Below are 23,914 nucleotides of genomic sequence, written 5' to 3' on the forward strand. Positions count from 1 at the left end.
AATTATGCACAAGATTAACTTTGTTGAGCTGTTTAGAACTGTGTATATAATGACCTATATCACTAATTCAAGCTCTGTCTTTACAATGTATATCATATTGTGGAACTGTGAGAAAGTGAAGGAACATTCCGTGCACCATAACAACTTAATTGGAATTACGTTGCTATGTTGCAAGGAGTTCCCCTGTCCAAGGCTTCTTGTTTCAAGTGTTAGAGAGAAGTGGAAGGGCAGAGCTAAATGGTGCTGAATTTAAGACTTTAGGGTTAAACCATGAGCGTTTTATCCCCCAAAGAGAAGCCGGCGCCAGGGACCCCTGATACCATTACAACATCATTCCGATGAAGTTCACATGGTGCCTGGGTGTTACTTTAAGTTTTGCACCTTATGTAACTGATTCTCTCAGCAGACTTGCTATTCACGAAAGCTAGAATTGAAAGTGAATTTTAAATATAAGACCAAAAATAGCCCAACAGAATTGAATTCCCAGCAATTCTCATTCTAGTGAGTAGCCCGTGACGAGTAAGAGTGCATTCTCAAATTTTTCACGTCCCAATGATAATACACCAAATCCGTGACATGTTGAAAAAGTCAAATAGTATTCAGTAGATCAGGGCTCAAAAGTTCTACTAGCCATTGCCGAGAGATAATTTGTCCCTGGCTAGGGTCCCGCGCACTCTCCAGACCTACAGTGGCAAGTAACCCTTAAGGCATGACTAGTAGCATAGGGCTTAAAATATTATTATTATTATTATTGGTATTTATATAGCGCCAGCTTATTCCGCAGCGCTTTAAAATAAAAGGGGAATTTACCAAATTAGACAATAACAAAATGTTACAGGAATAGGTAGTTGAAGACCCTGCTCAAACGAGCTTACAGTCTACTCTAGAGGACGAGCATATTAAACCCATAGAGCAGAGTATTAAGCTTGCATGTTGGTAAAATACATTTGTTCCAATATCTTTTCTTTGTTTTTCTGTTTTTCAGGTTTGGTACCACCTGGATGGGAAGGAGACCCCATCATAGTCACTCAGCCAGCCTCTGCGGAGGTGATGTCCCAGTGTCCAGTACAGTTTCAGTGCCATGCTCTGGGCATTCCAGCTCCCCAATACCAATGGTACCACAACGGGTTACCAACTAAAAAGAGTAGGCTTATACAGGTAAGATGAGCAGTATATCCGTATATAAGATGAATTAGTATATTAGCACTGTGATAATCCATCCTTGCAATCAAATAGTGGAGTAGACAGCAGCAAGTCACTTCCCAGATTTTTTATATTTTATTTCAGGCATAGGCAACCTTCGTCACTCCAGATGTTTTGGACTACATCTCCCATAATGCTCTTACACCCATAATGCTGGCAAAGCATCATGGGAGGTGTATTCCAAAACATCTGGAGTGCCGAAGGTTGCCTATGCCTGTTCTATTTTATAAACATTGTTAATGGAAGAGGATAAACAAACTGTTTTTTTTTTTGTTCTCCTCATTTACATTCTGTGCCCTGGCTGTGCCTGGATTGAAGCAAACGAGAAGTGTGCGTATATATATTTTAAAGAATAATAAACAAAAAAAACTAATGGAAATGGATATATAAAATATCACAAAAACAGCAGGAAACGAACTACTCACTCCACCATGGCAGTGGATGTGCTCCAATTTCTCGTTGCCAGTAGCAATGTTCTTACAATTCTGAAAATTCTCACACAATTACAATACCGCACTCAAAAGAACTTAATGGGGAAAAAAGATATCAAAAGAACCAGTATCCTTGTAGTGCAGTTTTTTGTTTTTTTTACAATATTAAGAACATGGAATGCCCACCATAATAATCTTTAGTGATAAGAATTGTAGATAAAACGTCGCTGCTCTAGGCATCAAAAAAGAGGGAGGGGGAGAAAAAAACAAAAAAACTAAATGAAACTGGCAACTGAACTGGTTTTACGTTATTACTGGACGCTTTCTGAGCATAAACATTTCTTATACAATGATGTAATTTACAGAGAGGTTCCAATTTAAGAGCATCTAACCTATGGTATATCTTTTGAGATATATTTGTAAATTCGCTATCTGGTAATTACATTATTTTGTATTTGAGGAGGAAGGGAGTAAGAGATGACTTTCCTGACTCTTTCACTTCTTCCAAATCATTGAGCAAGCAACAGAGAATGGGATTTGTTTTAGAAAGAGTAAGGATATCTGAGAATTCGGTGTAGGAGCCTGATATTTAAATCTGGTACTGCCTATAATAGAATATTCTAAATAAGCTAAATGTGTAAATATATATGCAAAGCTCACCAACTCCCTGAACTAAAGAAAACTGATTTCTATATCACCATATAAGTCCTGACTAGTAAAAGGTGAATAACAAAATTTTGGATTAAAATACTTTTTGTGTCATTTAAGGGGACACTATAGTCACCAGAACAACTACGGCTTAATGTAGTTGTTCTAGTGTCTACATTAAAAGGCCGACCGGGACAGACTGTAAACATTGCATTTTCAGAGAAAACATTGCTGCCTAGTAACACCTCTAGTGACAGTCACTCAGACAGCCTCTAGAGGTGCTTTCTGGATTCAGCATGGTGACGCTGAACACTCCCAATAAAGATGCATTGATTTAATGCATCTCTATGAGGAGTTGCTGATTGGCATAGTGCGTCATTATGATGCGCATTCGCAATAGCCTCCAAATGCATTCCAATGGGAAACCATAGAATTGACTGAGGTCATCAAATTTGATGATCTCAGCCACAGGGGTGGAGCAAGGCCGAGCCATGCCTTTTTAACAGGAGGCAAGGGTGGCCAGTCACCTAAAATGTGGTTTTACAACTATAGTTGTTTGTATTGCTCCACCCCTGTGGCTGAGATCATCAAATTTGATGACCTCAGTCAATTCTATGGTTTGTATATGTTTGTATTCCTGACACTGTGGTGTTCCTTTAAGGTATTCATAGTACTGTTAAAGAATGTTTGTTATGAACATTTACTCTCTCTCTGTTCCAGGGTTGTGGTTGTTAAATTCCAGCACATACTGGACATGGGTTCAGCAGCAAGATTCATAACATAGGCCATCATTTTTGTTTTCTTGTGGGTACATAGATCCTGATGTTTTAGTGTAATTCAGAAGAAAATGGTGGATGTCCCTGTTAAATGTCAACATGTGGCTCCATTATAGTGGTTTCCTAAATGTTCCATCACATCCAGGAACTTTCATGTTGTACAAGAAGGTGTCTTGGAGAAGGAGCAAGGAAGAGGTCTATAGCACGGCACAATCTCCTGCTTCTTCTACCTCTAGAGTAGACCAAGAAGAAATAATTTAGCAGCAGTTGGTATAGAGCTGCCAGGCCTCTTGTCCTCTGAAACATCTTTATCTATGCCGTTTGTCCTGCAAATATTAATTGTTTGGTTAAATGATAATTGGATAGATCCTTACATTTGATTGGGATTATGGTTCTCAAGATAAAAGCAAAAGATAATTAAAGGAACATTATAGGATCAGAAATACAAACATGTATTACTGTTAAAAACATTATCTAGGCCCCTGATCCCCCTAAATATACTAAAATCTTACCTTTATTCCAGTCTGCTGGTACTGGTTCTGCCCTCTTCCCAGAGGAAAGCTTTGGATTGGCTGAGTTAGTGAATTCTGATGATCTCAGCCAAGGAGACTGGCCGGGGGTGTAGCCAAACAGCACCCTGGCCAATCAGCATCTCCTCATAGAGATGCATTGAATCAATGCATCTCTATGAGGAAAGTTCAGTGTCTCCATGCAGAGGGTGGACACTGAATGTCAGTCTCAATAGAAATATGTATGATTGTTGATCATTGATTATCTTGAATGAAAACATATTTTTAACCTGTACTGCGGAGGCACGCAAAACTAACAGTTATGTATTTGTGGTGTCAGATAAAGGCAGTGAAGCCTGGAGACTGTGGCAGTTACCTGTGCTGTGTGTCCAACGTCCGAGGAGAAAGATGGAGTGCACCTGTGGATCTCACAATAGGTAAATCGATCAACAAATTATAACTAATTTTTGTAAAAAGACTGAACATTTCAAGGACTCCAAGAACACTTAAAGAGCGCAATCTGTTTTGTTTTTTAAAATATGGAAGATCTTACTCCATGTAAACAAGGCTCCAGTAAAAACAAAACAAAAAAAAAAACTTATATCTGCTTACAAAGGAGATGTGCGAATACTCAAAAATGTCACTACCATTCTAAGACACAGAGGTCATCACATCGGTACATATCTTCAATTAAAAGACAACTATCCTTAAAATTTCAATGTTTTGCTTTGTTTAGTTTATTACATTTAAGGAAACTTGTTTTTTATTTTTTAATGATATTGCTTTTTTTGTTTAATTTTTTTAGTAAATTTCACTTTTTATCTGGATGAGCAGCCATTTTGGGTTTAGCATATATATATATATTGTTATCTGACCAACCTTTGCTCAACCCAACTTGCTCGCTGCTGCAATAGCTCTGTGTGCACCTGCCGTAGCAGGCAAGTTAGGTTGAGTGGCAGCTGGTGGGATAACTGTAGAATCTGATCCAACATGGCTGCCCGCTAGATTAAAAAAGTAACATTTTGTAAAAAAAACAAAAAAAGCTATATACATCACTAGAAATATCCAGAAGTTTCATAAAATGCAATAAACTTAAAAACAAAAAAATGAGAACTGAAAATGTGATCAGTTGTCCTTTAAGTCTTAGTGAAGCTAGTAACACACCGTTAGGGATGCTATGCTGGACCTGCTGAGACCTTCTCTGGAAGATACGTTATAAGGCTTCTTATAGTTATCGTGATGTATATTATACTATTTCATATATTCACATTCTGTATAGCAGGTATTTTTATTAATCTTGCTAAATATATGTTGCCCTTTGTTACATATTAATATAGGTTGAAACAGGACTCCAGTGCATCGATTCCATCCTTTAATTTCTATTTCTTAATTTGTGTTTCAGGGCAGGATATCATTCTTCAAGCATTGCCCACAGGTAATTGATTGTCTAAGCTCCCACTATCCTGAAGTGAGAATTCAAAGTGAAGAATAGCTGACTTAGAACTTTTTTTTCCAGTTTAGGCTATGATGACCTTTAATCCCTTAAGGACACATGACATGTGTGACATGTCATGATTCCCTTTTATTACAGAGGTTTGGTCCTTAAGGGGTTAATCTGAAATTTACTTTGAATTCTTTATTTAGTAAATAACCCGTGCCGGTGTATAATCTGGAATGGAAAGATCATATAATATCATAATATTTAGAACTACACTAGGTGAGATAGAACACTCACAACACAGTCATCTGCACTAAGCTGTGTAGTGTCTGGGGTACAGCTTTATTCAGTCGCTAGCTCAGGTCAGTAACCAGAAGGTTGCTTGGGTCAAAACTCACATGATCCTCAGATTTACATTGGCTAGTGGATTGCTGAGAGTACTTGGAGATGTAGTTCAGGAAAATCTGGGAAGCTGTAACGCCTGTTCTACACAGATGTGGGCTGAAAAAAATATAATTCCAGTCAATAGACGAAATGATTTATTTATGAAAAGAACAACGATTTATTAGCATACCTAAGATACAGTACAGGAATTGTGAACGTGGACTTGTACGTATTTCCCAGCATTTACCGTGAAGTATGGGATCTTCTCTGTCCTCATATAATGCCCTTGTTTTTTTGTTTTGTTTTTTAGTTAAAAGGCCAAAAGAAACATACTTTGGTAAGTACCTTTTTTAGAAGGAGGTCTCTTTATTCACAAAGGCAAATGGGGTGCTTTTTCTGGGATTGAAATGCTTTCATTGTATTTATTGGTCCCTTATATTATTAAAATGTACTTCATGAGAACAGTTAAGTAGAACAGTTCATATTATTATATTATGTAATGACTGACCATTAAGTAATTATGCTGCCTATTCATATTGTGTACTGTCAAACATGTTCTAAAGGACAACAAGTCCAAAACTGTAGAATATCTCCATGTGTCTATGGGATGTCTTATCATAGAGGTAGACAACCTTTTGCACTCCAGATGTTGTGGACTACATCTCCCATAATTCCCTTACAGTTAAAATGCTGCCAAAAGTATCAAAGGATAGGTAGTCCACATCTAGGAGTGCCTAGGGTAACTACTCCTGGTTTATGAAATCTGGACTAGTGATGGTCACAGGTGGTTGTTTTAATATTCAGAGCTTTAGTTTCTAAAATGCAACTTATTTTCATTAATTATAATAAGTAATCTTTTTTATTTTTCCACAAATGTTTTGGTGTCTTGTTTTTAGCAGTCTGTCCTTCTAATTACTAGCATGTAGACTATACCTAACAGCGGGTAATGTTTCCTTCTTAAAGGGACACTATAGTCACCAAAACAACTTTAGCTTAATGCAACAGTTTTTGTGTATAGATCATGCCCCTGCAATCTCACTGCTCAATTCTCTGCCATTTAGGAGTTAAATCACTTTGTTTTTGCACCCTAGTCACACCTCCCTGCGTGTGACTTGCACAGCCTTCCTAAACACTTCCTGTAAAAAGTCATCTAATGTTTATACTTCCTTTATTGCAAATTCTGTATAATTTAGAATTTCTTATATCTTGCACTGTTAATAGCTTTCAGGATCCTGCAGGAGCCTCCTGAGTGTGAGTAAAGTTTTTAAATTTGGAGCGCATGACATAAAAACTTTTTAAAGTAATTTACATGTGACTGAAAGTAAAAAACATTTTTTCATGCATGCTGTGTGAGTCACAGCCGCGGGAGGTGTAGCTAGGGCTGCATGTACAGAAACAAAGTGATTTAACTCTTAAATGGCAATACATTGAGTAGTGAAACTTCATAGTCATGCTCTATAGATCAAAACTGCTAAAGTTGGTATGGTGACTATGGTGTCCCTTTAAATGAGAAAACTTCCTCATTGGAACCGCCAAGAACACATGGGAGCGATAGCTCAACACATAGAAGCGTTGTGACCAGAAGTAAATTCTGTATTAGATTGTGGGTCTCGCATTAGTATGAAATCTGGGGATCTGCTTTGGATACATTGAATTTAAAACTGTACTTCCCTTTTATTGTTGGACAGCTGGACACCAAATTAGAAACGTGATATTTTTTGTACTTGATAGTATTCCCAAACAAGAATAATGTAAGTTACCCTGCAACTAAACAGATCGTATAATCCAGAACAAATACCACTTTGCCTTTCCAATCTAGCCCCTGTGTGTATCCCTGAATGAGATATAGGAGAAGGCACCAAGTTCTGTTTTACTGGGTTATTCACTAACATGTGAATTATCCTGGATTCAAAATTAATGTCAACGTTTTAGGTCAACTTGGAATTGTTTTTCTACTTGAGCTACTTTGTCTCACTATGTGAAATCCACTTTACTTCACTTTTAATTACATTCAATTTGCTTCATCATAAATTGTTCCACACTAAAATCTGTGAAGAATTAAAAAGGGAATTGCAGACTTATTAGTAAATAAATCTAACCAGTATCTAGACTCTGATGGTTTTCAATTAGAACTCCAGACTAACTGGAACTCATAACAAATGACTTTTTGGTGTTACAGTATATTAATGTAGACTTAGTATTTAAATTGACATAGCACAAAATATTTAGTATCTGCCACAAAATCTGTATCAGGAAAGTATAAAAAAAAATGTTTCTTGACAGCTGTTGGGAAGGTGGCGTTACTGATCGGCAATAATGGTTACTTGAATCACCCCAACCTCCTGGCACCAATGGTGGATGTTAGCGAGCTGTCCGTATTTCTCAGAAAGATAGGATTCTGTGTAGTGTCCCTGGTGGATCTGACACGTGAAGAGATGCTCAGAGCTGTCAATCAGTTCCTGGATCTCCTGGACCAAGGCGTGTATGGTAAGTCTGTACCCATAACACTGCATTCTTTTTTCACAAATTCCCGAAATGACTGCATTTTTCAGTTCACTCATGCTGTGTGACCACTAATTTGGAATTTATTTTGAATTCTCACTATAATAACCAGGCTACAGTTTTTATTACCTAAAATTACATTATTTCTCTCAAAATGTCAGGCATATTCTTCTTTTAGAAGTTAAACCAAACAAATAATCAAATACCTAAGGGAACACCACTTAAGGTCTATGCACCAGTAAAGACACTCCAGCTGTGTCTGCAGGGCTTAACCCTATAATATATGAATAGAAGGAAACAAAAACAATGAAGTCACTCAAACCACAACAAAGTGGGTGAGTGAAAGCTGGAAAGTAAGTACGGTATGTATATTGTTTAAATAACTGTTAAGTTTAGCTGGACCAGCACTAAATGTACATATATACGCATATGTGTCTTAAAACTAGAAACAAAGTAAGAAAATGACTACCCTTATAAGGCTTCTCCACCAACTCATAATGGGAGTATAGGGTCATCCAGTAAATTGCTTAAACCAATGGTAGCTTTACTAGACTGCTTGTTTTAACCCAGGATTTGCCCTGTCCCCAATCTAGATTAACTGAAATAAACCAGGGTGAGAGTAAATACCTTATTGGTGGGGGTGTCCGAGACCAATAGACACAATATCTAAGGCGTAATATACAGTCCTAAAAAGGTTAATTAGAAAGTTTGTAGGATAGTTAGATAAAAAGCCTATTTCCCTGTTAAGCTAGCTAGATAGTTAGTAGAGACAGAATAAAAAGTGTGAGAGAATAATTAAATCAGTGAAAACGCTGCATGTCCATATTAAATAGACATCCCAAGTGAAAAGGTAATAGGTGCCCAACAGCCTCTCAGAACATAACGCCTGTCGCACGTTTCGGTGCACTAGCGCATGCACCTTCGTCATATATCACCAAAACAACTTTAGCTTACCGAAGCAGTTTTGGTGTATAGATCATGTCTCTGAAGTTTCATTGCTTAATTCTCTGCCATTTAGGAGTTGAATTACTTATGTTTCTGTTTATGCAATCCTTGCCACACCTCCCCTGGCTGTGACTCACACCGCTTGAATGAAAACAAAAAGGTTTCATTTTCAATCAGATGTTAACTTGTTTTCAGCTGCAGGGTTAAAACTAGAAGGACCTGGTACTCATTGAGCTGAAGTGGTCTGGGTGCCTATAGTGGTCCTTTAATCACACACAGGAGACTCTTGCAGGGTCTAGCAAGCTATTAACAAAGCAGAGATAATACATTTTAAATTAAACAGAATTTGCAATAAAGCAAGTGTAAAGATGACTTTTTACAGAAAGTGTTTAGCAAGACTGTGTAAGTCAATGCAGAGTGGTGTGACTAGGGCTGCATAAACAAAGTTAATTAACTCCTAAATGGCAGATAATTGAACAATGACACTGCAAGGGCGTGATGTATACGCCAAAACTGCTTCATTAAGCTAAAGTTGTTTTGGTGACTAGTGTCCCTTCAATGTGTGTGTTATCAGCGAATGATGCAAATAGGATGCAGTAGCTATGTTTCCACTTACAATGTACTGCACAATTTATTGCTGTCTGGTATTATACAATTCTGTGAAAATAGTAGTGGTTTTATATTCATGTTTCTATTAAGCCACATATCATCATCATCATCATCATCATTTTATAGGGAAAACGTTTGTCCAAAGATTGAGCTGCAGTTGATGCAAATATAAACCCCTTCCAGGAACTTTTTACATCATCAGCTAATTATACAGAGCATTGGCCAGATAGCTAGCAGTGAGCGACCTTCGTGTTGTTCAAGGTCAAATGACTGTGTGCTAAGACTAGCTTGAATCTACACAACAGGTTTAAAGAGCTAAACTGGGAATTTCACATAATTATAGACATTTTCTGAAATTAGTATTTTTTCTTTCCATTATAAAAAGAGTTACTTTTCAGTATTTCATAAAAATATATTCTTTATGAAATACCGATCATGGCTGCTTTGGAATTTCACTGAATTTGCAACGGAAGCCAAAGATACCAAAAAACTACTTTGTTTTATGGACAAGTCTGAGGTTAACCAAAGGTATTTGGAGTTATAGGGAGAGGTTTTATGGAGTAATAGGAGGAGTTATAGGGAGAGGTTATATAGAGTAATAGGAGGAGTTATAGGGAGAGGTTTTATGGAGTATTAGGAGGAGTTACAGAGAGAGGTTATATGGAGTAATAGGAGGAGTTATAGGGAGAGGTTATATGGAGTAATAGGAGGAGCTATAGGGAGAGGTTATATGGAGTAATAGGAGGAGTTATAGAGAGAGGTTATATGGAGTAATAGGAGGAGTTATAGGGAGAAGTTATATGGTGTAATAGGAGGAGTTATAGGGAGAGGTTATATGGAGTAATAGGAAGAGTTATAGAGAGGTTATATGGAGTAATAGGAGGAGCTATAGGGAGAGGTTATATGGAGTAATAGGAGGAGGTATAGGGAGAGGTTATATGGAGTAATAGGAGGAGTTATAGGTAGAGGTTATACAGAGTAATAGGGAGAGATTACAGACCAGAAGGTCATGCCCAATGTTAAACTAGCAAAGGCACTGCACAAATCCTGCATGCTGCCTGTTGTAATCTGTAGAACAATGGTGTTAGACTGCGTACAATAACACATGTATACAAGTGGCCGGGGGGGGCAGTAGTCCCCCTTGCCAGCCTGCCGCTTGGATAAATTCTGTTGAGCAATGAGATAATCTACAATGGTGGAATAATAGAAATTAGAGGAATTACACAATACTGCTACACAGAGCCATAGCAACAATAGTGACATAAATAAACATTATATATATAGTCATCCTTCCTAATCTATTTGAAACACAATAAATGTTCTACTCACTAAACAAGGAGTTTTAGTGCATTGTTTTCTATACATCACATTTCTCTACAGTGCATAGACCCCATAATGTGAAAGTTCTCATACCCAATAATGGACACTCTGGACCCCTAAAGCGCTTTAGCTTGCTGAAATGTTTTCTGTGTAAAGAGTGTGTCCATTTTTTTTTTTTTAATTATTTTACAAAAAGTGCAGATTTCAATATAAATTGTCACTTTTCTAAATCAACCGGTCCCGTTACTTGGCTTGGTTAGCTCAGTGGAGCTCAACTCCAGAGGCAGCAATTGCTCAGAGCACCTGCCGTGAAAAGACTTCTCATTGAGCTGCACTGGGAAGTCTGTGATTGGACAGCCACAGAAAGTCTGGGACAAGTAAACTGTACCCCCAATGATAAAAAGCGTAATTAAATAGATGCATGTTTTCATTAGAGTATATTGACTAAAAATGCACAGTGTAGTGTCCCTTTAAGACCATTTTAATTTTCTACTTGTTGTGTTTTTTCTTGCACAGGTTTATTCTATTATGCTGGTCATGGATATGAACGCTCTGGAAGAAATTACATGGTGCCTGTCGACGCACCTCAACCCTACAGACCTGAGAATTGCATCAGTGTTCAGAAGATTCTGCAGCAGATGCAGGACAGGAAGACCGCGCTGAATGTGGTCCTTTTAGATACTTGTAGGAAATGGTATGTTGTGCTCTTATCTTAGAGACATTGGTTGCTCAAACACGTCTAGGTTTTGTATGGATGCTGGAGACGTAGGTCATGGGAATGATGGTCTACAAAAAGAGATGTAGTTCACCATGAGATGCAGAACGAGGGGCCATCAATGTAGATGTAGTTTTTATAAAAGATGGAGAACGAAGGCCTACCAGTGGGAATACAGTTTATTCAAGAAAGGAGGAGTTGGGCTACCAGTGGAGATATTTAATGAAGATTTTCATTATGAGATCGACACCAGAACTTAATAATCCATAAGGTTCACTGCTTATCTTAGTTACAATAAAAATCTCAAATATTAAATTGGACATCAATACAAAAAGACTGGTTGGTGACCACGTGACACAGACATACAGTAAAACAAAAATATAAACCTAAGCCTAATCAAACCAAGGATAAATGGATTATAGCCATTCAATGTTGCTAGGTACAAGGAGTATATCGTAAATTTTACGTTAACCTTTGTTTCTTCATGTGGGAGCATGTATTGTAATTTCTATCTAAAAGATAAGCAGTGTCACACTAAGTATATAAAGAGGTTTAATCACATCTAGGTATCTGCCGAACTGCAGAGGCCTTAACCCACCTGGAACCCTGTGACAGCAGATGGTAGTAGGTAGATCTTCCTTGTAATGTTATGTATGGAACCATCGTCCTTCACTATTTGATATGAGGGGTTTTATCACTTGCAGAGCGCTGATGGGGGGTGGGCACAAACTGTACAAGCATTGGCAATTTGCCATTTATATTCTCTCTATCCTGTCCATGGAATTAATGAATTGGGAAAACTGTGTTCAATTGGGAAAACTGTGTTCAATCAGCATTAGCAGACTAATTAAGAAACCTGTCACACATAGGTTATGAAACTTGGGAGTTTGCTAGTATATACATTTAGGTCATATGGCTTCAGATTTGCCTGTTATACTAGAGAAATTCCAGTGAAGTCTGATATTTTCTTTCTCTAATAAACTGGTCTATGTATTCTTTTTTTAGGTACAACTCTGACTGTGCTCTGTCTAAAGTCACGCCTCAGAAGCCATTGGGCAACACAGTCTATGGATATGCCACGTAAGTCCTGAAACATGTCAGCTGGTGGTGGGTTGATCTACTAATCATGGCCACATGATAACAAAATATCAATATTATAGTTTAATAAGTTTGGTAATTACCATAATCCATAGCATGAAGAACTGTCTCTCTGAGTTGATGTTAATCTTAGTGATATGAGATCTGAAATTAGTCTGATGTATGAGTATTTTTGGGCAGTTTATTTTCGCTGATTCTAATTCACCCTGAACCTATGTTTAATGGTTTGAAGTCCAGCCCTGATCTCCTGTATTGGATTTCTCCCTACATTCAGAAAGTCCAAAGTTCCACAATTATGTTAGGAGAGTGTCTGAAGGGATTTTAAGGTCAAGGGAATTATTGCAAATGTTTGGAATACTTTATAATCTACTATTTAGGACTTAAATATTTTTTGATACTTGTCTACATAAGTTATTTACATATATAGTTATATATTTATTACTTAAACACATCGCTCTGGATTTTATTGTCATGAAACTGTGATTCACTAATATACATCAAGTAATCTGAGTACTCGTGAAAGAGAAGGCGATGAGAGACATGAGTAACAAAGAGATTGTTCCTTCCTGGGAGGTACATAATTGATCGATTTAAATGTTCTACAAATAGAAGTCAAGCTTTGTAAATTCGAAAACAATGTGTGTAATCTGAGACATATCTTCTTCTGCTCAGGAGTGAGAATGCAGAAGCCTATGAGGTTCAGGATGGTGACTTCAGCTCTGGAATCTTCATGACTTATCTGAAGAAGCATATAATGGACGATAAGAAGGTGACCCACATGCTGGAAGCCGTTCTAGAAGGTAGTTAGTGTGGCATAAAGGGTTCAATTCACTGAATCACATAATACAGGGCTCAACAAATCCCAGGCGCCAGGTTGCCATGGCGCCTAGGAATTTGGCCTTGGTGTCTGGGATATGTGAGCCCGGCGGGCAGGAGGCCGGCTGAGTAATTACAGAGCCGGGCGGCAAGTGGGATGCGCGTGGAGGCGAGCGGCTAGCTGCGCAAAATGCTGCCGGGCGGTGAGGGAGCTGTGATGTCTCTGCTCCCACACCCTCGCACTCCACTTAGTGAGACGGGGGCCGGAATATCTTAGAGCCCTGCGCTCTGTCTACCATGTCTGGCTAAAGCTGAGCCACAACAGGAGGCATGCTTTTAGCACCAGGATATCCCAGTTTTCTTATAAACTCAAACAGTTTTACACTTACAGGGTTATTCACTAAAGTCCAAATGTTGGACTGCCAAATCTGGACGTTGTTGATGGAATTCACAACGGTTTGTGTAAATCAGGCCCCAAAGGGTTGGAGGCCCTAATTAATTTTAAAATAGGGGGTGGATATGCCATTGTCCCTCCCCCAAATAATAGCATGCCGATCCAGCCAGGTTGCGAGGGGTCCCCTAGCCACCTCCCTAAAATGATTTAAAAGTCTTACTTACCCCCCTTACCCTAATAATAGTGAGGAGAGGGCCAATAAATCTAAAACCTTGTAAAAAAAAATATATATATATACTTTCTATCAGATGTCTCCTCTCTTCTACTTTTTCTCTCTTAGGACCCAAAAAATTATCACCAAAAAAAATAAAAACGCTGCAAAAAATAGAAAACAATCCATCTTTAGCCATGGAAGGCACACCGACTGAGCTCTGATAGTGAGGAAAGCCCTTATATAGGCTTTCCCATGCTATAACCGCTATCACAAAGTATGGGAAGATTTCCCCCACTTTGCAATATAACCAAGGGCACTCTGATTGGTTGGCTAATAACCCAACCAATCAGAGCGCTCTGACAGCCAAGTCTCAAGAGAAGTGAGACTAACAAAGGAATTTTACAGAATCCATCAGACCGACCTATTTCTGACTGCATTGGCAATTCGCAGATTTACAAAAGCCAAGTATGGTCAGGATTCGGTTGGGATTTGTCCATTCAACAAAATCCAGCATTTGGTGAATAACCCTGTTACTAGGAAGGTTGTCCCCAGAGACACTTGGTCCATATCCAGCTCTACAATGAGCTGTACTGAGTACGGTGCTTTGAATGTCCCTTTAATATGTACAGCTGATATTGGTATTACATAAGGAAAGTGTTATGTTTTCTTGGCATTGAGCTGAGGACTGTGTATTGTGATCACTTGGCTCAAGCTCAGATTCAGGCCTTGACGTGTTAACCGGGACAATGCCAGGATTTGACTTGTTTTTCTTATCTAGCCTCCCATACCTTGGGTGCTTTTCAAGGCACTTGTGATTTCACAAGGTCAGCAATGAAGATAATAAAGCAAAGAATTGGTTGCCAGGAAGTGGGAAATGTTTGTTGTTTTTTTTTTTTTAACTTGGCACGACAATTTTATTAGTAGTATTTAATTTTCTGCAGGACATGTATACAGTTCAGGTAAAGATCACTGCATAGAGGTCGTATAGGAATAAAATAGGTAGATATGGCAACTGGGACACCCATTTTTAAATTGAATATACATGTAAAGTGAACTATACGTGATCTGATTTTACAGTTAACCTGTTTTCCGATCCTTTCACAGACATTGGGGATGATCCCTTGGTAAAAGGAAAGCAAGTGATGGAAATAAGACACACTTTGAAAGAGAGTCGCTCTTTGACTGACAAGGTCTGCCCCTCGAGAAACATGCGTCTGAACAGTATGCAATGGGAGCAGCACAGAAGTAAGGGCATAGCGGTCTCTAGTGCCCAAAGGCAGAACTGCAATTTCCACCAGCACTTGTTTTCCAATCTTTCTGTATGTTTCTGACTTCCTGTATGTATACACAAAGGTTGTGAAATAGTGTCTCTCATGTTAGTAATTTCCAGAATCTACCCTTTTCCTTCTAGAACCCCCTTCTCAAATGTTCTTCTAAGCTACTATAGTTAAAACTCCTCTTCTTTATCCTGTTTGCCGTATATTTGCAGAGCGTCTTTCAAAATCTGTACATTCCACCAAGTGTTTGTCCTGTGTTACGTTTAGTTCAATCACATATCGATTCCATACTGACCTCTGTCTTATATATGCATTCTGGTTTTGAGTAAACTGAGAGAATTCAGCATTAGAAAACTAGTTTGTCAGTTACTGCTTTTAAATATATAGTCCTTTTTATTTTTGCTTGTTTTCCAGACTTACCTAGACAGAAGGTAAAGTTCTCCTGTGGTGTCGAGGTAGAACTGAGGTTCCAGTCTGTCTTCTCAAACCTCATCCATGCTTTTGTAAAACTGACATACACTCCTGCTCACTTGAAAGACACGAGAGTCCATCTCTACAGCCCTGTAAGTTGTTATGGAATTTGGCTTAGCCGTACTCGCACATAAACAATGCTAAATACAGGGTTATTCACTGAAGTCAGAAATTAAAGTGAATTTCAATTTTAAAGTCAAAGTGGCCAAACTGGGAAAATTCTCCCAGGAAGCTATACTTTCCTTTTATCTACTCTATCCTTAAATTTGAAATTCACGTTTAATTCTCCCTTTTAGTAAATAACCATGTCAGTGTATTGCAAGCTGGATTTGGCACTCCACACCCGTCTTTTTAATACATGTTGGTGATTGTGCATTAAGAATGCAAAATAAATAAAACAATGTGTCCTGTCATTAAAACAAAAAAAGGATATACATATACATTATAAGAAATAACATATCACCTGTATGTATTAGTAGCAAAAACATTACTTTTACTATAATGTAATATTGCTATGTATTGTTTTTCTCCTTTTCTCTGTGTTTCATCCCCCTCCCCCCCCCCCCCCCCCATCCCCATTTTCTCTGTGCCATCACAGTTTTTAAAGGGATTCTCTAGTGCCAACGGGTTTGTTTTTCTGGCACTGTAGAATCCTACAGTCCCCCCTTCCTCCTGCCCCCCATCCCACGTTGCTGAATGGGTTAAAACCCTTCCAGTCACTTACCTCAATCCAGAGCTTTATGCTAAATACTTTAGACTTGAGAAAGGGAGGTTCGCCCGAAAGCTTGTCATTAAAAAATTCTGTAAGTCCAATAAATAAGGTATTACAAGATACGAATTTTAGTGTTCTATATAAAGAACAGATTACCATGGTGAACAGACTAACAGAACAGAATCGCTCTTTACATTTCTTACTATATTATAATAAATACTGTTTAATGCCTTGGTGTCTATCAACTCCAACTCATCATAATTTAAATTATCTTCAGATTGTTCTCAAGAAGCAGTTTGTAAGGTGTAAAAATTTAATACGTCCTACCAGTCGCAAATTTTAATGAGGATACCTTTACACCCGAGAAAAGCCTAATCCTGAAAACATGACCATGATTATTGCAGTATACGTTTTAGAGCTTTGTTTTCACTTAACTTGGAATAAAGTGTGAGATATATTAGTGCAATCGTTTGAGTCTTCTAACATTAGGAGATCAGTAATATTTAAAAAGAAATAGCTTAATTTGAAATAGCACAGTAACAGAAATTAAATTACGTGAGCATACGTTTTTTTTTGATTACCTGTAATGTATTTTTACTGCTGCAAAATGCTAAATTTTTTAGAGAGGATGATGGAACCCAGAGCTCAAAACTAACTGTCCCATTTGAAGATTGTATTTGTCTGAAAGCACCAGGCAGAATATATGTGGAATCCACATACTGTGGCTGGTGACTAGTAACTAAATAAATAGGAATAACCCAATGGCAGCTTCTATCTGTCGTAAAATGTATTTCCTGAGACAGTTTATCATTTTGAGATTCTGTAAATGTTCTAATTTATATAAACTGAAATTAAATGGATGTGTCCTTTGTCAAAGTAGTCACCTTTGTTCTTTAATTCTTTTAGGACATGGCAGAACACTCATTAACAAATTGCACTAAACTTGACCGTGATGATTCTATGTTGGCTTTTGGAAGTGATGGTGAAAAAGCAGACAGCATGCTCAGACTTAGTGGCCTACAGAAAATTCAGGTATTGTATAATATTCCTAACCAAGAACATGTCCTGAGAATGGATCTAAGCTTAAAGGGACAGTAAAGCCACAAAAACAAGATTAGCTTGTATAGATCTGCAATTTAGGAGTTAAACCACTCTGTTTATGCAGCCCTAGTCACACCTCCCTGCATGTGAGTTACACAGTCTTCCTAAACACTTCCTGTAAAGAGTCATTTAATGTTTGCACTTCCTTTATTGCAGTCTGTTTAATTTAGAATTTATTATCTCCTGCTCTGTTAAGAACTTGCTTCACCTTACAGGAGCATCCTGTGTGATTAGAGTTCAAATTACAGAGCAGGATATACAATTTCTAAAGTAAGTTCACATCTGATTGAAAATGAAAAAAAAAAATGCATGCAGACTGTGTCAGTCACAGCCAGGAAGGTGTGGCCAGAGACAAAATGGCAGTGAATTGAGCAGTGAGACTGCAGGGGCATGATCTATACACCAAAACTGCTTCATTAAGCTAAAGGTGTTTTGGTTACTATCGTGTCTCTTTAATAAAAAGGATAAACACTAAATGGACTGCTCCATGGATAGTTCCCACTAAGGGCGTCTCACATACATTATAGCTAATTTCTTCCTCTGCATGAGACATACATCACTGAGAATTGTGTTACCCTGGTTTGAAGCCTCCTGAGTACAAACTAAGTATAGGACAAGACGTTAACCTTTTTTTCTGTTCGCGGTGTCGGGGAATATCGCTTTCACTTCTGTTTTTATGTTAAAGAGGAACTGTGACTTCTCTGGAAATGACACCGTTGACTAGAACATTGAAAATCACCATTTTTTTTGCAATGCTTTTTTATTTTTTTTAAGTTTTGTTATGGATTTAGTCAATTATAACACCATACACTTCAGTCCAAATGAGGAGAAGTGGAAACACGGAGGTAGTTTTATCAAAGTGTTCGGATCTGAAAGGTTGTTTTTAGCACTTTTAGTACTTTAGACCAGATTTTAGAACAGAACACTTTGATAAATAACCCCCGATGTTTCATTTCTCCTATGTGTGCTTTATTTGCTTTGACCGCCAGGTGCAAAGACATAGCTTATACCATTGGTTGACAGGGATCGGACACCCAATTACAAGATAAAGATGAATTCAAGATTCAATTCTGGTTTGCACACTCACAAATAAACATTTGTTGCATAAAATGAATACGGAAAGATACTACTAAAAGTTCTAGCGAGTGACAGTTCCTGTTTAAAGGTCACTACAGTTATACTCTGCAAACAAAAAAACTCACAGGCACTCAGAGTGTAAAGCCGCAGGCAGGTGTATTGCAACAAAATGCACAGCAACGTTTCGACCTGACTAGAGGTCTTTGTCAAGCCGAATGCGCATGCGCCACCAGAGACAACATTCAAACCCACCCATAGGAAAGTATTACTCAATGCTTTCCTATGGGGATCTTTTTTGACGTTGGAGGTCCGTGAGGACGTCCAGTGTCAAATAGGTGGAAGTGTCTCTAGTGGCTGTCAGGGAGAGAGCCACTAGAGGCTGGATTAACCCTAGTGTAAACATAGCAGTTTCTCTGAAACTGCTATGTTTTCAGCTGCAGGGTTAAAACTAGGGGGACCTGGCACCCAGACCACTTCATTGAGCTGAAGTGGTCTGGGTGCCTATAGTGGTCCTTAAATGAGAATTCTTTGCAAGGCAGGTGCTCTGTGCAATTGCTGCCTTTTGAGTTCAGTGCAGGAAGTAACAGTAACCAGTTTTCTGCTTGAAAAGCCAGGGGGCGTAACCAGGTTAATTTATAAAAGTGTCCTTTTCTATTGAAATCTGCACTTTTTCCAAAATGACAAAGAGGACACACATAAATGTCTCTGTGCTTTAGGGGTCTGGAGTGTCCTTTTAACAATCCTTCTAGTATGTCCTCTATTAACAAAATGTTTTCTGACCATGAAGTACATAACACCTAATCCTATCTTTTTTGTTTGGGCAGAACGATGTTATCATTAAGATTGACCTACATTATACAAATCTGACCTCTGGGATGCATGCACAGGACAATTTGGACCATAGGATTCCCACGACATGGGTAGCAAGATTTTGTAACAAGGATACAGCTTTTATGAACAGTGACCATGAACTTGGAGCCACAAACGGTTGCTGCCTACCTAGAACCCAATGCTCACCCACTACGAACTGCAGCGATAATAAATTAGGAGCTAATCACCCAGGGTATGCGAGTGGAATGCCCATCAGCGTGCAGTCTAAATCAAGCAGCGAGCCAGAGGAAAATGATGAGAGTGACATTTTTCCTAGGTCATGAGGTGGTCTACCATCTGAATCTGAGGCTCAAGGAGACCAGTCTGCTTCTTTAACACAAGCAGTCATACAATCAGATATTCAGCATCTTCCAAAGCCTACACATGCCTTACAATGGATAGTGTTATTGAAACTGAATCATCAGTATTCTAACACATGTATCTCGCATGTTACACTGACTTCAAGGAATGTCTTCAGCCTTCAGTTTCTACCTTTAAATGTATTTATTTGTACATAGAAATTGGAGTTGGATTTTCGAAAATGAATCTGCAAGCCGAATCAAAATAATCTGCTTTAATATATCCATTGACCAGGACAAATATACATAGAACATGAGGAGTTGCCCATTTAATTCCAATGTCAACACTTGTGTAGAATGTATATGTTTAACAAATCTACAACAAAAGTAACCCCGTAGTATAAGGTTGTCCATTTAGATCTAGCTTGGTACAAATTCAGTAGATGTAGTATTGGTTTGATGCTCAGACTACTTAGAATGATGTGCCTTAATGCCAACTGGACATTCTGTTTTATTCTACAGGCCTGTCATGGGATAGTATAAGTGGGTTCGAATTAAAGTTGTCTTTTTTCTATGGTTCCAGTTACTCACTAATGTAAAGTGTATATGCATCCAATGTTTATTTTTGAAGATGAAAGTCTAGCTGTGTTTAGGTGTTCCTCAAGTCCACATTTGAACCAGGAGCTATTTTTCTCTGTGCGTCCAATAGTTATTGCATTTCTCCTCAATCATTTCTCCATCAACCTATATAGAGAACAGCCATTATAGCAGGAATAATGATTAATCATAGCTAGCAAAAGAGTTTTCTTCAACAAATGTTTTGGCTAAAATGGGAATAGGTGGAAAATCTCCAACTCCAACAAATGTAGACTTCTTTTCTAGCATGGAAAAGCCTGCATTTTCTAAGCTGACCATATCTTGCTGTTTACTGAACAGTTGATTTAGACTAGGGATGGCCAAAGGTTAGATCCCCAGATGATGCTTTAGCTTTTATCGTAGACTAAGCAACCTATTTAGATGAGGAGTAACAAGCTTTGACAGGCAGCTGAATATCATTATTAACCGGAAGAACCTGCCCACTGTGCCTTCTATTCTTTCTTTTCGATGGACTGAATGGTTATCAACACTTAGGTCATCTGGTTTTCCGGATAAAAAAAGGCAGAATAAAGGATGTATGATGTCTAAAACGCACATAATACTCACACATAGTTCTCAATGACCATTTTTTTGTTATTTTAATTTATTTTAAGTGTGTGGATGTGGGAGAGGGTGATGTATATAATACAGTAAATGTTATGTTTGTAGTTCGTAACTATGCAGTGCATGGTTTGTACAGGATGCTAGCGTGGTGCAATGCATCTTAAAGTTTTGGCAATTGTCTTTTAAGAGAAGATCAAATTATTTTTAACAATCTATTAATCTTAAAAACAAGCCTCTGTCGCTTTTTGTCATAGAATGTACAGATAATGAATAGGCCAGACTATTGCATGGTGCTGACGTAGAATCGCCTGTTTCTGTCGACGCAAATAAGGACATTTGCAACTTTCAATTCTCTCATTTGCAGTGGTCATTTATGATGTATTAACTCACTAAATGTAGTAGAAAGCTAACTAGAATGTGTAGAAATTAATTTATTATGCTGAAAAAAACTGTTTCTATAACTTGTTTTGTTCTTACAATAAATTGTCCACCAAGATGGACAAAGACGTTTGAACTGGTAAACGACCCTTATGTTTTCTTGCAATAAATGCATTTTTTTGTCTAAATACATAAAGATATAAGAAAAGAGATTTAAGAAATAAGACTTACTCTGGTAATTTCCCCATAAACATTGATGCTGGAACTGCTGTAAATAGACACAATATGAGGGATTTACATACAACTATTTTTTAAATGCAAAATACAGATAATATATCCCCCATAAAAAAAATAAAATAATTTAAATTACTTGCGCGGGACATTGCAAGTGTTGCAGCTGACCTGTCCTAGACCAATCAATAAATCACGTGTCTCAAATTCTTGTCTAATGGGTCTAGTCTTACCCCATAAACAACTGTTCATCAGATGTTTACGAAATAAATAGAGGCAGATAAGCAAGAAGAGACTGGCGTCACAGAACGAGTAGTCTTATAGCTGCGGTTTTTAAAGTTATAAGAAATTCTGGGCAGGGACATGAGATGCAGGGTACCATATCTTTTACAATGATGCCAATTTGTTATGGTACTTAGCATTACACTGGAAGTTTAATAGAATCTCATTTGAGTAAGGGCCCCTTATCTACCTATTGTTTCTGTGTCACTGTGTAATTCTCATTTATTGTAAATCCCCCCCCCCCCCCCCCTTTCATAATATTGTAATGTGCTGCGGAATTAGTTGGCTCTATATAAATACCAATAATAACAGTAATCCAGTTCATGATGTGGAAACTTTGTTAGATGCAGTATTCAAACATAACCTCTAGATGGCACTGTTTTGTTAGTGCAAGCCGAATTGCATAAAATTATTTTATTGTCCAACTGTATTACATTAGTAAAATTGCTGTATTAATTTAATTAGCCTAAATATGAGATGTATGTATCATTTCTATAGCAATCTTAATTCAGATCTACTCTGAACAATTTTAGCAGGAAAATTATCCACATATCCATATTGAAGTAAATTTTTATAATGAACTGGTAGTAAATAATAAAGGGTTCACCACCACTATACTTGTATTAAAATACTTTGGTACACGCACTGAATCCTTTAAAAAACGTATTTTATATATGGAAGCAAATTAAATGGAATTTCACGAAAAATTCACACAAACCCAGAGCCTTGCAAGTATTACTAATCAAAGCTGTATCTTCTCCTATATGTCAGTGTAACAAAATGTCACTAGTGCCTTTTAGATCAGGCAGATGTGCTCCTACTTGGCAGACAGAACCACATGCTCTCTACCAGGAGGTTTTGTAGGTTTGCCTAAATCATAGGCGTGCGCAGCCTGTTGCATTAGGGTGTGCACCCTAAAGCACAAACACACACGCCGCGTATATATGTATTTTTATATACACACACATATATATATATATATATACATACACACACACAAGTATACGTAGGTGCAGTGTATGTGTGATTGTGAGCTGAGCTGTGCAGTGTGTGTGATTGTGAGCAGTGCAGCGTGTAAGGGGTGCAGTGTGTGTGATTGCGAGGGGTGCAGTGTGGTGTAATTGTGAAGGGTGCAGTGTGTGATTGTGAGGGGTACAGTGTATGTAATTGTAAGGGGTACAGTTTGTGTAATTGTGAGGGATTCAGTGTGTGTGGGGTACAGTGTGTATGATTGTGAGGAGTGCACTGTGTGGGCGACAGGGGTTAGGAGGGTGGAGGGGCAGCAACAGGGGTTGGGGGGGTAGAGGGACAGGAGGTGGGGGAGGTGGAGGGGCAGTGACAGGAGGTAGCGGGGGTAGACGGTTAGTGACAGGGGTTAGGGGGTAGTAACAGGGGTTAGGGGTGGTAGAGGGGTAGTGACGGGTTAGGGGGATAGAGGGGTAATGACAGGGGTTGGGGATAGAGGGGTAATGACAGGGGTTGGGGTAGAGGGGCAGTGACAGGGGGTGGGGGAGTGGATGGGCAGTAACAGGGGTTACGGGGGTTGGAGAGGCAGTGACATGGGTTAGGGGGGTAAAGGGGCAGTGACAGGGGTTAGGGGGGTAGAGTGGTGTGACAGGGGTTGGGGGTAGAGGGGTAGTGACAGGGGTTGGGGTAGTGACAGGGGTTAGGGGGTAGAGGGGCAGTGAACGGGGTTGGGGTAGAGGGGTAGTGACAGGGGTTGGGGGGGTAGAGACAGGAGTTAGGGGGGTAGAGGGGCAGTGACAGGGGTTGGGGGGTGGAGAGGCAGTGACATGGGTTAGGGGGTAGAGGGAAAGTGACAGGGGTTAGGGGGTAGTGACAGGAGTTAGGGGGTAGTGACAGGAGTTAGGGGGTAGTGACAGGGGTTGGGGGGTAGTGACAGCGGTTAAGGGGGGTAGTGACAGGGGTTAAGGGGGGTAGTGACAGGGGTTAGAGGGGGTAGTGATGGGGTTAGGGGGGTAGTGACGGGGGTTAGGGGGGTAGTGACGGGGGT

General features: G+C 38.7%; 1 protein-coding gene across 4 annotated transcripts in view; it reads left to right on the forward strand.

Moving 5' to 3' along the window:
- LOC134603446 (mucosa-associated lymphoid tissue lymphoma translocation protein 1-like) overlaps window positions 1–21,523 on the forward strand; it is a 56,092-nt gene extending 34,569 nt beyond the window's left edge. For 3 of the 4 annotated variants that reach the window (XR_010090466.1, XR_010090468.1, XR_010090467.1), the window contains 13 exons: window positions 986–1,158; window positions 3,908–4,004; window positions 4,970–5,002; window positions 5,700–5,726; window positions 7,673–7,876; window positions 11,282–11,459; window positions 12,486–12,560; window positions 13,251–13,378; window positions 15,107–15,247; window positions 15,694–15,842; window positions 17,369–17,494; window positions 19,465–20,404; window positions 20,448–21,523. Coding sequence is in view for 1 of the 4 variants with exons in the window: in XM_063449428.1 (XP_063305498.1) it covers window positions 986–1,158; window positions 3,908–4,004; window positions 4,970–5,002; window positions 5,700–5,726; window positions 7,673–7,876; window positions 11,282–11,459; window positions 12,486–12,560; window positions 13,251–13,378; window positions 15,107–15,247; window positions 15,694–15,842; window positions 17,369–17,494; window positions 19,465–19,794 (1,661 nt within the window). In the remaining 3 variants the exon portion in view is untranslated. Of the gene's footprint in view, window positions 1–985; window positions 1,159–3,907; window positions 4,005–4,969; window positions 5,003–5,699; window positions 5,727–7,672; window positions 7,877–11,281; window positions 11,460–12,485; window positions 12,561–13,250; window positions 13,379–15,106; window positions 15,248–15,693; window positions 15,843–17,368; window positions 17,495–19,464 lie in introns of all 4 variants that reach the window. The other variant, XM_063449428.1, reaches the window with a different exon arrangement.
- Window positions 21,524–23,914: the final 2,391 nt, after the last annotated feature.

Source organism: Pelobates fuscus, chromosome 3 (genome assembly GCF_036172605.1).
Source record: "Pelobates fuscus isolate aPelFus1 chromosome 3, aPelFus1.pri, whole genome shotgun sequence".
Taxonomy (NCBI): Eukaryota; Metazoa; Chordata; class Amphibia; order Anura; family Pelobatidae; genus Pelobates; species Pelobates fuscus.